General features: G+C 40.3%; 3 protein-coding genes across 3 annotated transcripts; all 3 read right to left on the bottom strand.

Moving 5' to 3' along the window:
• Positions 1-27: 27 nt before the first annotated feature.
• Positions 28-2,087, bottom strand: mrpl35 (mitochondrial ribosomal protein L35). Its single transcript, XM_080042947.1, has 4 exons — positions 2,044-2,087; positions 1,652-1,817; positions 405-549; positions 28-291 (listed from the first exon to the last, which is right to left on the bottom strand). The coding sequence occupies exons 1-4, from the start codon at positions 2,072-2,074 to the stop codon at positions 103-105; spliced, it is 531 nt and encodes a 176-aa protein (XP_079899073.1). The 5' UTR covers positions 2,075-2,087; the 3' UTR covers positions 28-102.
• A 654-nt stretch (positions 2,088-2,741) lies between these two features.
• Positions 2,742-8,459, bottom strand: LOC307262059 (uncharacterized protein). The gene is made up of 9 exons (XM_080042798.1): positions 8,360-8,459; positions 6,884-7,057; positions 6,290-6,428; positions 6,100-6,188; positions 5,776-5,839; positions 4,706-4,794; positions 4,501-4,613; positions 4,235-4,391; positions 2,742-3,423 (listed from the first exon to the last, which is right to left on the bottom strand). The coding sequence occupies exons 1-9, from the start codon at positions 8,415-8,417 to the stop codon at positions 3,266-3,268; spliced, it is 1,041 nt and encodes a 346-aa protein (XP_079898924.1). The 5' UTR covers positions 8,418-8,459; the 3' UTR covers positions 2,742-3,265.
• A 1,112-nt stretch (positions 8,460-9,571) lies between these two features.
• cfap99 (cilia and flagella associated protein 99) lies at positions 9,572-13,620 on the bottom strand (the record flags this gene model as incomplete). The annotated part of the gene is made up of 15 exons (XM_080042868.1): positions 9,572-9,694; positions 9,850-10,039; positions 10,166-10,371; positions 10,629-10,777; positions 10,867-11,008; positions 11,194-11,398; positions 11,648-11,736; positions 11,857-11,943; positions 12,074-12,142; positions 12,331-12,411; positions 12,572-12,749; positions 12,852-12,958; positions 13,072-13,166; positions 13,275-13,419; positions 13,507-13,620. The coding sequence occupies 15 exons, from the start codon at positions 13,618-13,620 to the stop codon at positions 9,587-9,589; spliced, it is 1,965 nt and encodes a 654-aa protein (XP_079898994.1). The 3' UTR covers positions 9,572-9,586.
• Positions 13,621-15,205: the final 1,585 nt, after the last annotated feature.

Below are 15,205 nucleotides of genomic sequence, written 5' to 3'. Positions count from 1 at the left end.
TAAAAGAAATGGATCACTGAATACATATGACTTCATTACGTATATAACTTTATTACATCATATTCAAAACGAAAACAAGATGTCAGAACATGAAATGAGAAATTACACTTTGAGGTTGACCCGATCGTGGTACTTCAGGTATGGATCGTTAACAAACCAGTTCCTCCTTTTCCAAAAGCCAGTTGTCATTTTATCGAAAAGCTTGCTCTGTGTTTTGTTGCAGAATACGTGCTCACTGAGGCGCTTTCGCCGGGCAGGACTCTTCTTCCACAGCTTCTTCTTGTACCCGGCCTGTTCACACCAAAAAAAACAAGTCAAGACTGGCGAAAATTGTTTATTAAAAAGAATAAGTAGAGAACAGAAAATCAGTGATTTTTATCAGTTCACAGTTAAAAGACTCGCACCTTGCGTCTGATCCAGAGGCCACTATGAAGCCTCATGAACCTTTCTGTCACAGATTTAACAGACTTCCTTTTCGCCTTCTTCACACTGTAGTATGTCAGACTTCTGCTAGGCTGCTGAGTCAGACTGGGAATGAGTGACGACACACTGCAACAACATAGAGAAAGCTGTGTTAGGTAAAGGCCACAACAATTGTTAATTAAAGGATCTAAAATAATTGTTCTATTCACTCAAATGAAAAAACATTTTATCACTCAACACGAATACAACACTAATAATTTCACTACATATGCAGATCATTTTAGTTTAATTTGATCAGCGTTTCAACATCCCTCTTACTCTCCTCAAAATAAAATAAAATGGGCAATAGAATTTTGTTGACAGATATTTATGTAATTCAACTAGGAGTACATCATTAAAACAAACAAATTGTTTTCAGGTGACAAAGTAGATATTGAATGTCATCTTTTTTTGTTTTGTTTCACCTTTAAAGACTCATATCCCAATGCTGATTTTAGCTACAACAGTCCTGATTCCATAAAACACGTAGGGGTACTTGAGAGTGCTGTGGTCACTGCTGGTGCTGGATGTATTATTTAGCAAATTAAAGATGCTCATTTATCGCCAGCTGGAATTGCACCGGTGACGTTGCGATTATGTGGCCTGGGAGGTAACACCTGAGCTACCAAGGCGCTCCCAGGAATCAATTACATTTTCATATAAGATTTCAGTGATGAGAGATGGTGGCCAGCAAACAATTTCGTCACAGATTTGGGTCTAATGTAACCAGGGTTGGTTGGCACATATGTAAAGGCGTTCAGTAAAAAACTTGTTGTTGGGGAATTTTGAGAGCTCCAAATATGTAAGTTGAGAGCTATTATATTGAATGGTAAGGGGCAACGTGAATTGGACATTTCTTTGTTATGTATTGCTTAAAAATATTGTCTTGAAAATGGGCAGATATACGTTAAAATGTTCATATTTTCAGTTTTTTCATTTGAATTCAATGTTCACATTGTTTCCTTTGCTTGCTTAATTTGTTTTTAATAAACCATTTTAACATTGTGCCAACCAACCCTGTGATGGGATGGTGTCTATTAACCAATTCATTTATAGCCTAGAGACCTTAACCATTCACATTCTACTGGTTACAATACCCTAACATAAATAATGCCAGATGTGTTTTATTTTAAACTAGCCTATGCCTTGTAAATATCCACTTGACAGGAGTGCTGAAGTTTTCCTTTACCGCTGAAGGATGTTGTAGCGGGGTGTTTGACACGCTCCAGCCCGCAGAGGAGCGCGGAATGCGGCTGCCGCTACGATGCAGAGAGGCGGAGGCTGGATGAGGCTGGAAAGCTGACAGAGCTGCGGTGTCCGGGCACACAGAGAGGCAGAGAGTGGCCTCAGCAGCCCTGTCACACACCACAAGGACAATATGAAAACACATAAGAGCAGTCACAGATGAGAGAACAAAACCTAGCATAGCCTGTTCCGACTACCTGTAGTCACAAACTGCACGTGCGTACATCTGCTCCAACATTAGTCCAGTACAATACAAATATGGATACAATACTATGTAATAACGGGATGAATGAGATATAAATTATCAAGCATGAATGTCAAATTGTAGGTACACACCGGACACCCTTCTTGCCAAGGCGGCCGCCATGTTTTTTCCTGAATGTACGGAATCCCGTTTGGACAAATCTCATTGTATCGCATCCAAAGTAAAAAAATATACAGCTCATTACTGCCACCTATCAGTAGTTACTGGACATATTTACGCACGCACTTCCAATATTCGATATATTTTCCATTACCCTATCTAGAAAATCTTCAAATACAGTTTTCTAGTGCTACTTTACCTGAATTATTCCTTCGCCAATGTATACTAGGCTTTTATACCTTTCAGGGAGAAAATATTTACATTTTAACCCACTACATTGTGTTGACAGCCTTGTTGTAAAGAAAGTAAAAAAAAGTATTATAAATGTAAATAATAATTATACACAACAGAATATGAGGCAGATAAAACTAGCTCCACCTCCACACATCGCGCTTGCTAGCACTTAAAAATATAATAATAATTATTTTTTTTTATTTATTTTTTTTGGTCAGTTGGAAATCAAGGCAGCCCGCGCCCCCCCCCCCCCCCGCCCCCACCCTTGACAACTCACGCCCCACCATTTGAGAAGCACTGCCTTATGGTATTCGCTTAATATATTTTTCATGGCAGGCAGAAAGTATATTGATATCTTTGTCACATAGACTGTTTTGGAAAAACAATTAAAATGTTAGACAATACATAATAAATAAAAAATTAGGGTCAAGTTAAACATTTTAATATATTTTCTTTAAAACATAGAAATATAACCTTTAAAAAAGCAGATGAAAAACAACAAGCAAAGGACATCTGTGACATTACGATATACTGTGATCAAATGCATTAAAAAACACGAGGCAGAAGCCACACTTTATGCCTCTCTGTTACTCTGGAACTACAGGGGTAAATGGATTGGCCCATGAGTCTACCAACACACGAGTGCAAAGTAAATCAATTACTTCTGTGAAAAAAAGTGGCAAGCATCTCGTTTTCACCATTCCAGCATACCTCTCATAATCCAATATGTTCATCTCTGAGTGGAACAACTGTTACAGTGTCAAACTACTAGAATTCAAGAAAAAGTCTTATTTGTGGATTGTCAAACTCAGCGCTCCCGTCCTGGATCGTACCATCAGTCTTTTTATATCAGTTCTTTTGTTATTTTTTCTCTTGAGTAGGGACCCACATGGAGAAAAGGCTGTAGTCGGTGTTGTCCTACCAAGCACTTATGAAAGCTATAGGCTGAGGTCTTTTGCATCACCAGCCAGCATACACGGGTTCTCCATCACAGGGGATCCCATAGTATCGACCCTGAGGTCGCTCTTTGCGTAATAATGGAGCTCGGGCCATATTTAGCTCTCCATCAGTGTCCCTCCGTCGACGTAGTACCATTAAAATGACGAAGAGTAGGGCCACTGTAGAGAAAATACATCAGAGGATGTTAAAGGAAGTTAATTTACTGTATCATCATTATTAATATGATTATTATGTTCTGTTTCTGCATGATGTGGTCTCAGTTACCAGAGTGAGAAATAGTAAGTGTCATACATCATGGGCATAAACAGAATATCAATGTTAAAAAAATAAATTTCATTGGCTTTGCCTGCTGAGTGGTCTGCCGTTATTCAAAAGGCTGAAGTTTAAATAAACAAGGTTAATTTACATTTATTTAGTTATAAGAAAAGCAGTCTAATGTGTCCAAAGGAGTACTTCTGTTTTATAGGCCATTGCTAAGTGAAGGGTGGAAAGCGTTTTATGAAGCCCCGCTGCTTATTTAGTTTTGTCTCATCTTTGCTCAATTCATTTCATGTTTAAAATGAAAAGCTGGTCCTATTCATCCTCAGAAAAAAAGCGTCCCAAGGGAGTTATGAACCATTGCTAAATCAATAACTAGCAATTATTACTTGCTTTAAAGAAATTGCTCTGCGTGTAATCAGATTGTATGCATGTGGGACATTGCAGCTTAAAGCTTGTCAACTTTAAAGGCAATCAGTTTGAAAAGCATAGCTGTAATTGGACTTGTGGGTTTACTTTTTAAAATGATTGCATTTTACATGGGGTTTAAGTCAAGGTCAAATAATAACCAATGAAGCTCAGAAATATCATAAAAACTTACTGGTTATAAATTAAAAAGAATATATCAGAAACAAATAAGAATGAATTTGAAAAATATCCAAGATAATAAATAAAGGATTCTTTCTATGTGTTTTTACCATTGTTACTTACCCCCTCCTCCAATAACTAAAAGAGCAATAGTGACAGGAGCCAATTCACAAGTTTCCCCTGCTTTGCGGAAGAAAGTCTCCATACAGTAGCCTGGAGCCAAGCTCCCCTCTGGACAAAATGCGTCGCTGGGACACTGAATGGGGTTCACGTCCGGACTCTGAGAGATACAACATTCTTTGTCACCAAACAAAATCAACAATTTTCCTCACAAACTTTTTTTCAAATGAATCTTGTGCAAGACAGACCATGGAAGGTGTAGTACTCACAGGGCAGTAGTGATTGTCTGGACATACATCACAGCTCTCCTGGCCCCAATGAATCTGGTATAAGCCACTGCCGCAGATCTGACACATGGTCTGATGGGGAGCCTTGTGCATGCCTGTTCAAAACCAGATAACACCTGAATGGTTATTCCCCCTTTTCTAATACACACAAAGGATCCCTACAGCTTTACGTGTGCTTCTGGATTACCTGGCCGACACAGTGTGCATTCTCTTGCAGCTGTTAGTAGAGATTCTGATCCTCCAGGACACGTCTCACATAAGGGACAACCAGAGGAGCTGTCAAGGGAGACAGACGCTTGTTAAGTGACTTTGAAGTGCTATGGAGTTCATGGCTGCCAGAAGCAACTCAGGGCCATTTTTTTTAAATGCCAAAGCTGATTTAGTTGTAATCCATTGTTGCAGCTCAGTTTCACAGCGCCAACAGACGCATGAACAATGGGTTTGCGTAGGTCCACTGTCCAAAGGTTAAGCATAAGGTTTGAATGAAAAGTGACATCATTATCTTGTGAAAAAAAGTTAGTATGTAAATGAAGAATTTGGGGTTCCTTCTAACCCTAGCCATCATGAGCTTTGAATGAGATCCCATTTTCTAGATTGCAAAGTGTTTGGGATCAGTTATGTGACTGAGCTAAGGGTAACAGCTTTCACTCCTCCTCCTTTTGTTTTGATCAAGATGTCTCCCGGTGGAGGAATGCTGGGTACGTCAGATGGGAGTAGAGTCCATACAGACCAAAAAATACCAATACAATTGAGCCTGTTAATCATCATGACACTGGAGGACTATGCAGCCTCTTTGTCTGTGACAAAGAAATATATGGATTTATAAATCATGTTGCTACTGAATCCACAGGAACATCTTATATTTTAAAGTCCAGTTTTGCGGACCTCAATTCATGATCATGATGAAACATGCCACTTCAATTTTCATACGGTACATACACCCTGCTAATTCTTCGTCTCATGAGTGTGTGTGTGTGTGTGTGTGTGTGTGTGTGTGTGTGTGTGTGTGTGTGTGTGTGTGTGTGTGTGTGTGTGTGTGTGTGTGTGTGTGTGTGTGTGTGTGTGTGTGTGTGTGCGTGTGCTTGTGTGTTAGCAAAACAGAACCATGGGATCAAAGCATGTGACGTTCGATTTGGTTGTTAGATAAGTGATTTTTCACAAACACAGAGATAGTTATGAAAGATTCCACCCTGATTCCTGGGTCTTAGTCACAAGATAAAAAAACTGAAACAGAAATTTGGTTAAAGTGGAACTTACTTGCAAAAATGTCCCAGTGCACACGGTGCACATGAGGTCGCACTCTGCCGCGATGAAAAGAAGCCTGAAAACAGCGGACAGAGAATAATAACTCAACACTTGTCATTTCTGTTTTCTCTCAAATTATATGAAACAGTATTGAGATCATTGGATTGATACACATTTGTCGATAGATCATTTTATTAGCAAACTTAAGTTCCATTTCACATTATAAATATAACTCTAACATCTGAAAACAAGCATGCTGTTGATGTTTAAAAGCTTATCATAGTTACTTATTTACAACAGTTATGTGAGTTTTAGTCTGCAGCTAAATAAACACACCTGGTGAGCAACTTGTGCAACTGTCTTCACCAGTGTTGTTGTTGAAGGATCCAGCAGGGCAGGGATGACATAATGGACTTCCAGTGAAACTGCACGGTAGTGTAAAATATACACCAGTGAGGCAGACAGTAGAGCAGCCATTGCCATTACTAGTAATAGTGGAATTTCTCTGCAAAATCTGCGTCCTTACTTTGTGTAGGAGCCACGGCTGCAGGGCAGACACTGCTGTTGTCCAGCTAGTGGCTGATAGAAACCTGTGTTGCATGGCAGGCATGCTCCAGGAAATAGACACAGCCCAGGGTCAGAGCAGCACGCACATAGTAGGGTGTCTAGGGGAGGATAGAGATAACATTTTAACTTTATTTAACTCTGTTGTCCATTTTTACAGCTTTAATCCATGCCATAGCATAGACTATTACTACTCATATGTGTATATTTCCACTCAGTAGAGAAAGGACAATTATTTAATAAACACAATCTGAAAACATGCAAATATTTCTGTGATTCCCCTTGACAGACACGCACACGCGCACACACACACACACACACACACACACACACACACACACACACACACACACACACACACACACACACACACACACACACACACACACACACACACACACACACACACACACACACACACACACACACACACACACACACACACACACACACACACACACACACACACACACACACACACACACACACACACACACACACACAAAAAGGGAGTAAAACGTTGTCTTTATGATTAATGACACAACCACTAACTCACTGTTGTCGTACTGCGATCCGGGCGCACAGGGCTCACAAGTAGAAGTGTTGAATGCAGAGCAGCCTGGGGTTGTGCTGCTGAGAACCACAGGAGTTACAGTCAGACCTGTCACATTCTCCATGAAAGTGGTGTCCGTCACCGCAGGACTGAGTGTGGTCTGGCTTAGCACCATGCCTGAAAGGAAGGGGACACTGGATGATATAAAATCGGACTCCTAGTTTGTGGACTTATTCAGTGCTGTAATGTAAACTCATGAGTTTAAGCTTCAAAGTCTTGGAGCCGTCTTTTTTGTGTGCATGTTATTCCCTATTTCTATCCTCATTTTGTGTCATTGCAATATTGCTAAGTGCTAACTATTGATTATTGGTTGTTGTTTAATCCCAAATGTTTAATACATTAGTGGAAGGAAATAAAGGCAAATTATTAAATATGATTAAAGTGACTGTCTGTCCAAAACCTTTTTTGGGCCTAAGGTTATTTTCTTTGGGGCTGTCTCTACCTTCACCCAGGCATTGTAAGTCTGACATGTTTCTAAATGTGGATCTAGAAGCACCAAGTTAAGCCTCACCCTCTATGTCCTCAAAGAACATCAGAGGGAAAAAATAAGGAAGTTCTTCTTTCAACCTGTGTTATCATTGTGATATCTTAAATCACCTCACAACATCTTAAGTAGGTTATATTATTCTATATTATGAGAATGCGGAGGTAACAGCAAAACAGAGGCCACATTGTGGCAGTAATCACATTAGCCATGTGCTTAAGTGCTTTCCTGAATACAAGCCATCCTCCTCGTGAAACGCAATTATTCAGAGAGAGGGGAAGGGGAGGGGGGTGTCATGTGATTATTCTGGTTCAGTCTCCTCTGGGTTGGAAAACCTCTGTTAAACTGGCAGAAAGAAATGCTGTAGTCAATAATACAGTGTAACATACCATAATTTAAACTAAGTCAGTATTAATTCCACTATAAAGGGCCATGGAAACACAGTAGACAGTGCATTCCTTCTGTAGCCCTTTCATAATGAGTTGTTATAAAGTTAGTGTGCAGAAAAAGTCAGGTTTAAATGAAAAACCTATACATTTGTGAGAAAAAAAGTTCAGATTCTAAATTACAATAAATTCCTGCTGAAATAACCTTGACAACTAAAAGTGAGGCAATTAATGAACTTCAATTTCAGAAAACATTATCACCCAGATGACCAAATTAATCCATTGACCCAGCATGAAGTTTTAGTGCATTTAAGTGTTTTTAGTCTACCTGTTTATTCCAACAAAAACACATTTATCAAGTTTAATAAGGGTCTGTAATAGGCCATTCTACTTCGGACAGTGATTTAAGATGGTGAAATAGCATTATGGTAGCCTATTTCATTTGAACTATTAGCCTACATAAATTGAATTTCTATAAAAGATCTGTAGAGCTCTGCCTTGAGTATTGCAGCAGTGATTCTCTTGAATGCCAGAAGAGTCTAAGCTTACCTATGAAACAAGCGGCGCATATCGCAGGCAGAACTCCCCGGCAGTCCATCCTCCACATTTTAACGAGAACTACTTCCAAACAATGTCCGGCTACAGCATCTCATCCCTGACGAGTGGCCGAGCTACCTTTTGTTTTTCCACTGAGGACGCCGGCGACGCTCGCTCGGAGTAGGATCAGTCCTGTCATCAGTATCATATGACAAATATACACATCATGTGATGTTGCTTCTGAGGGGGGAAAACTGAGCAGAAATCGGCCGGATTTAGGCACATCTACGGTTGTTACACGGGGCAGCCAGCAGGGGCGCCCATGAAAGGAGGGCTACACTGTATTCTACATTACGTCAATTGTTCAAACCATTAAAAGGGAAATTTAGTATTTTAATTCCGAATGTCCACAAAAATAAGTGTAAAAAAATTAAGAATAAAAAAATTATTTATTTTGTCTTACTACAAACACATTATCATTTATTGTAGCCTACTTTGTTGTTTGTGGGTATTGGTAATATTATCAATAGGCCCATAATTTTCCCATTTTTCATAAATAAATCTAACATCTACATATAGAGAGTTTATTTATATAAAATGTATTTAGATAGAAATTATATTGCATTGTAAAAACACAAGTTTTGTCGTCGCATATCTGTACTATACTTGGAAAAGTTCTGCTCTGGAATGGGTGTTTTCTAACAGATGATGTGGGGGCATCACCTCTGAGTAATAATGAGTCACATTTTCTACAGTCCCTCACTAAGTTACCAAAACATACAAACCACAGAAACAACTGCTACATTGTTTTCGGGAAGGGACATTTCTTCTTCTGAAGTTAAAGGTCCACTTCCCTTTTTATACCTCATAATACACATGTGGGTGGAATTCACTTTGGGACTGGAGATACCGTGTTTTTGTCACTTACTAACACACGCCAGGGCAAAAACTGAAATTAAACATTGCAAGTATGCTAAAAGTCATAGGTTGGCATCAAACAATCCTGCATAATCTCACTCACGAGGGAATCCAAAAGTAATGACATTAAATTCTAATCAGCTTATTTGTGGGAATAAATCATTGCGGTACTCTAAAATGTTTGCAGCAATTTTAATTCAAAGCATGTTAAAAACTAAGAACATAATAAGGATCACAATCTAATTATCTCACAAATATGATGGTTGATCTTTATGATCTAACAGGAAACGATGATAGGCCCGTGGAGCCTGTTGCACATGTTTATGTCTTGAGTGTTTCTGTCAGAGAAACAGCATATGGAGCGTCCTTCTGGATATGATGCTCTAAGCTCCGCTCCACTTCCTCCCAGGTTCTCTCCTTCAATCTTTTCTGGAGGAACAAGAAACAAATAGAAAAATGTGTGAGGAGTAGTATTTACTGCTACCTAGAATGAGTAAAGCCTACACTAAGAAAATCAGAGAGTGTACAATAATACTAACTGCAGGAAGTCAGTTCTCTCCACTTGTGCTTGATTTGATACTCACTCCGTTGTCCGCGTGTGTATCAGTGTGCACTGTCGCCTGCTCGGAGGTTTTGGCCTTTGCCCCGCTTTCGCTCTCTCTCAGTTGATGGCGCTCTCGCTGTTTCTCTTCAAGCTTTCTCTGCAGAGCCAAAACCGTCTCGTCCTGAGTCACTGTCTGCCGAGACCCCAGCCTGCCTTTCCTCTTCTCTTTCCTGCAACGTGCCAAAACTACCATCAAGGCCTGTGTGATATATTTGTGTGTGCGTGTGTGTATCGTGCATGTGTTTGCTTCAGCCCTCATTTTCCTAGCAGTCCCGAGCCAAACATTTTTGCCTGACCTTATGTTGGCAGCCTGTGCCAGCGCTCTCCTGTGGAGGTCAATGGTGTCCAACTGCTCTAAAAGCAGCTGCTTCTTGTTCTGCTTCTCCTCCAGGATGAGCTCCATTTTCTCCCGTTTCTCAGCTTGCTGCTCCTCCTTCAGAAGGGCCAGCCGCTCCTTCAGCTCGGCCAGGGACATCTCTCCCAGGAGCTCGTGGCCTGCAATCTGACGCGGGGACAGGAGGAGATCAAAGGAATAGCTCAACATTTTTTCCAGTCCCAACAAGCACACAGGACCGTTGTTGTAAAGTGTATTTTCTGACTGTCGGCAGAGGCAGGCTAAACCTTTCCATTGACTCCCAGTATTTATTTGTGATAAGCTAATTAGCGATGAGCAACCTTTGCCCATGTCTCCTTCAAAAACGTGGGTCAAGAAGTACAGCATTCACCATGAGGTGGAGTCTGTGCATTCCCTTGACTCACCTCTGTGTTGTCGAAATTCCTGGCGGCATGAGGAAGCGATTCCATGGCGCGGATTTCATTGATGATCTGGAATCTTCTGCTGAGCTCCACCTGGGCGTCTTCGAGGGCTTGCCGGAGGAGCTCTCGGCCTTGCTCTGACACTTCTTTCGCTGTGAAATTAGCATTAAACTTTACGAGAATGAAAAGGCAACCAATGAATCCTGTAATATTCAACAGGACAACACAGGAAAAGACGCACCTATACTTAGCTTGAATTTCTGTAGCTTCTCTTTAGCTGACTTTGAGTTCTTGTGGCCTTCCAACACTTGTTGCACCAGGTCTCTCATTCCTTCTTCCTCCCGCAGCCTCTTGTCAGCATATTGCCGCATTAGCTGAGCTGTCTACAAGAAAACAAAAACCCAACCATAGAAAAACACACTTTGCATGAATGATTGTGTAAATCCCTATAAAAGAACAGCAATGCCTTTGTCTAGATACCCCTTTCACGTAACACACTGTAAAGCACTGTAAAATGCCTTCTGTAAATTCCCATTTTTTCATGAGCTGGTGAGTGATCTTTACCCACCTCCTCTTTCTTCAGCTGAGTGGTCTTCTGGTTGCGTTCCATAATGCGGTTGCGGGTCATAGCCGCCTCCTCGTAACTGATGCGTCCCTCCAGACGCCTGCGCTCGATCTTGGCCAGCTCCTCCTGGAGGTCCTTCTCACGCATCTCCTTCTGCCACAGCAGGAAAGACGAGGGCTCCCGGGCCCCCTCCACCAGACGCTCCATTCTGTGTCATAAATAAGAAGAAATGACGATGGCATGTTTAACCTTGTTGCGCTTTATTCATTTAAATGCTCTTAGCAGTCTTCACACATAGACAAGTAATATCAAAATGTTATTGTTGCTGAGATTCAAAATGTTTCGCAGTGCAGTTCAGTACTGTCGTGCAGGAGACTGATCCTGCTGAGATTTATCATAATCACCTTAAAAAACAGTCAAGCATATTTGGCATGTAAATGTTGTGGTGTAGTCCTACCTTTGCCGCTGCTCCTCCACCTGACGGTCATATAGCGCCCCCTGTCTTAGGATGGCTGCACTGTTGAGCTTGATGGGCCAGCTGTCTGTCTTAACAAAACCACCAAAAACACACACATGCCGATGGATATTATACAGACTGTTCATTCACATTTATCACTGTCATGCTAAAGACTGATTCACATTAGCAGAAAAAATATCCGATCTCACCTTGTTGTTAGGAGGAGGTACAGATGAAAGACGTGAATTGAACTGGAGTTTTGAATCCAACTCCTCCTTAATCTGAGACATGACCCTCTGCAATAGAAACCGCCGCTCATCAGAAAACTCACTCTGGCCTGTCTCCTGACTAACTTGGTAGAAAGAGAATGTTCAATCTACCGATCTATCTTTAATCTAAAAAGAATGTGAAGAAATCAGCCCTCACCCTGGTGCGTTCTGACTTTTGTGGATTCACACATCTGAACTGTTTCCTATTTGCCTCGTACAGCAACTCCTTTGGTGAAAAACAGATAAAAGGTCACATAGGCATGAAATAAAGTTTGTATAAGCAATGCTCATAATAATAATAATAATCATGTATGCCACTTTAACATAATTATTTTAACAAAGCAGTTCAACATTTTTAACTAACAACAAACCACCTGTTGCCTTTCATGTGTCATTTTCTGATTATAATTGTACCTCATTTTTATGATGGTTGCATTGTTTGATTTTCTCCATCATCTGCATCTCCTTTGGGGCCCTGTATGTGCTGTTTGGTACCTATAAAACAAAGGGTTTTAGTGGTAAATCCATCACAGTCTCAACACAATATGCAGTCTAACGACCTGTCTACATTCTCTTTAAGGTACAGTGCATGCGTGAACTAACTGTGTGGCAATGTGTGGAGGAAATGTGGTGTATAACTGTAAATGAGGCTGACTGGTTTGCACTTTTCCTGCTGTGGAATGAGCTCAGGCATGGGCAGAGTCGGAGGTTTAGGCTTAGTGAGAGAGAACTCCTGGATTTCAATGGTTTTAATTGGGGCTTTCTTGAGCTGACTCCCTTGAGACACCTTGGCAGCAAGCTGGTCAATGAGAATAATGACGTCAGGGCGCCATCTAAAGGACAAAGAGACATGTGCTTGCAGTCCTTACTTCCTTTGGAATTACATTTGTTGAAAGATATTTTGCTATAGCCTAGCCTACTGTACTTTTTCTCACCTTAGCAGAGGGCCAATCCAGTGCTTCTCCACATATGCAGCATCATAAACATTATTCCATTCCTTTTGTATCCACGTGGTGAGGTTTGTGAAGAAGAAGAACAGGAACTACAGCCAAAAACAATACACACATTTACATAGAGGAAAAATAATAGAGCTAATCATTGCTGTATTTTCTCCATTGGAACACTGAAGTTGGCAGAAAGTTACGTTTTTCTTACTTGGTACATCTTCTTCACGTCCAGAGATTTGACAATGTTGCTAAAACGATGTAGGCCAAGGTCATCAATGGCAAATATGGTGAGGTAACTGATAACTGAAGAACGAACAACATAGTATTATAAACCTGCAGTGAACATTGTAACAACATCTTATAAAGCAACAATATAGGCCTACTAGTATTTAGTGCATAGGCTACACTTACTGATAAACTGGCTGTGGTCAGCTCTGAACAACGATCTCCCATTCACGCCATAGAAGACATCAACAACTACGTCCAGTAACTTTTTGTGCTCGATACATCCAGAAACAACGTCAAGTATAAACTTTTTATGCAGAGTATTCATGTCCTGCAGCAAATAACACATGTGATAATCAGGTGTCTGTCAGCACAAGCAGCACTGGGGCGTTGATCTGAGTCTAACCCCGCAAAATACCTGCAGATCCTTTGAAGCATCTTCCATGAAGTCATCCAAACACTGTCTGCCTATGTTGAACTTATCGAGTAGCACTATGGCCTGCTTGACAAGTGATCCATAGCTCGATGCCATTTTGTATCGACCTGCAGAAAGGTTGTAGTTTGGTAACTGTGGTGAAAAAAGACCTTTGCTCTAATGTTCAATACTCACGAATTCATTGTTTATGGTTGGTATGAAAATATAGGCTACATCGGCCTACATTCATAAAGCCCGAGTGGCTTGTTTACAACCTTTTATGTAGCCTACTATCTATGTTTACAACGCGAACCGTTGCCATGTTCAGTCGTTGCTTAGCAACACAATAGCGTAAACAGATACGTCTCGAAGCTCAAACCCCTGAAGAGAAGTTCATTACAAAAACAAAAAACGTCATAGTTAATTATCTGTGGTGGGGTTTTTTTTCTTCTTTTTTTTACAGCATATACAAAAACACATGGATTTAATCCATCTGATGCAGATTAACAGTGTGATCCTTTGTTGGCTGCCAAAACAATAATTATGACGTAGCATATTGTGACGTCTGTGCGAGCCATGCGCTGCATTCACGTACCCTTGGAATTGTTGCAATACGCGCATCAACGTAACGACTACTTCACTTCGGGGTTTCTGCTGTGGTTTGTGGGTGGCGAAAAGCTGATTAGGCTACTGAACTAATCACATGCAATTTGGGGTTTCAGAGTAGGCCTACTCTCACAATGCATCCTCTGATTTCCTGCCATAATCTCATTACAATAAGAAGATTGTCTGTGAACATGTAAACAAAGTTTTTGGGTTGTCATAGGCTACTAAGGTCATAAATACTTTAAACAGGTTCAATATTTGAATTGTCACATTGTAGCGCAAGTCTTAAAAGTGACTAATCAATCTAAGATTGAGCTATTAGAATGACGAGCATATGGATGAAAAGTCTTACTTATAGTTTCATTACAACTAGTCAAACTGTAAAGTTTCTGCTGATGAAGGCAGTGTGATAAGGGTAAAAACTCAAGAACAAGCAGATGAACCTTGAACAGAGGTTGTTTTGCCAACTCCCTGTTCAAGAAATAACTTGCATTAAAGTAAACATATACACTCAAAAATTCATTTTTCTTGTTACTTGAATGTTTGACCTGCACTGTCTGTGCAGAGTGATGTAGGCCTACACGCAGAGCTTTTCCACAAGATGGCTGTCTTCACATTCATCTAAAGAGGGGGAGCATATTTGTGCCGATCTCAAATCTGTATGAAGCATTATATGACATCACAACTAGTTTGGAAACCAATCAAGGTCCATTGGGAAAAGAATGACATTGCAACTTGAATCCTACACTGACAATAGACTTTTCAGTATAAAGTAGACATTTTGCATCCAACATTTTAATAAAAAAATCACAGAATCTTGTTTCAAGATAGGCTACCTAATCCTTTGCAACAAGATAAGATAAGATAAGATAATAATTTAAATGTGCATTGTTACAACAGCAAAAGGGATAGGACAGCAGAGTAAAGTAGCCTAAATAATAAAATAATAGATATTGCACAATTTTTGTGCAAAGTAAAAATAACAGAAACGAACCCAATATTACAATTTGGATTTTAAATTAAAATGTAATATAAATCTGGCCAAATAATGCCAGGGGGGAATATCTTTAAAAAAATAAAGAGTCGCTTCTTAGGC

The sequence above is a fragment of the Ammodytes marinus genome, assembly GCF_949987685.1.
Source record: "Ammodytes marinus genome assembly, chromosome: 15".
Taxonomy (NCBI): Eukaryota; Metazoa; Chordata; class Actinopteri; order Uranoscopiformes; family Ammodytidae; genus Ammodytes; species Ammodytes marinus.
The sequence above is the reverse complement of the archived record's forward strand: the minus strand, read 5'-3'. Positions and strand labels throughout refer to the sequence as shown.

Bases quoted from the DNA above. Each gene is read 5' to 3' on its own strand.
- mrpl35 (XM_080042947.1), bottom strand. From the start codon at position 2,074: ATGGCGGCCGCCTTGGCAAGAAGGGTGTCCG. The intron at 1,818-2,043 runs GTGTGTACCTAC...GGTGTGTGACAG, and splicing joins CTTGGCAAGAAGGGTGTCCG to GGCTGCTGAGGCCACTCTCT. The intron at 550-1,651 runs GTAAAGGAAAAC...ATGTTGTTGCAG, and splicing joins CGCTACAACATCCTTCAGCG to TGTGTCGTCACTCATTCCCA.
- LOC307262059 (XM_080042798.1), bottom strand. From the start codon at position 8,417: ATGTGGAGGATGGACTGCCGGGGAGTTCTGCCTGCGATATGCGCCGCT. The intron at 7,058-8,359 runs GTAAGCTTAGAC...CCTTCCTTTCAG, and splicing joins ATGCGCCGCTTGTTTCATAG to GCATGGTGCTAAGCCAGACC. The intron at 4,392-4,500 runs GTGAGTACTACA...TGTATCTCTCAG, and splicing joins CAGACAATCACTACTGCCCT to AGTCCGGACGTGAACCCCAT.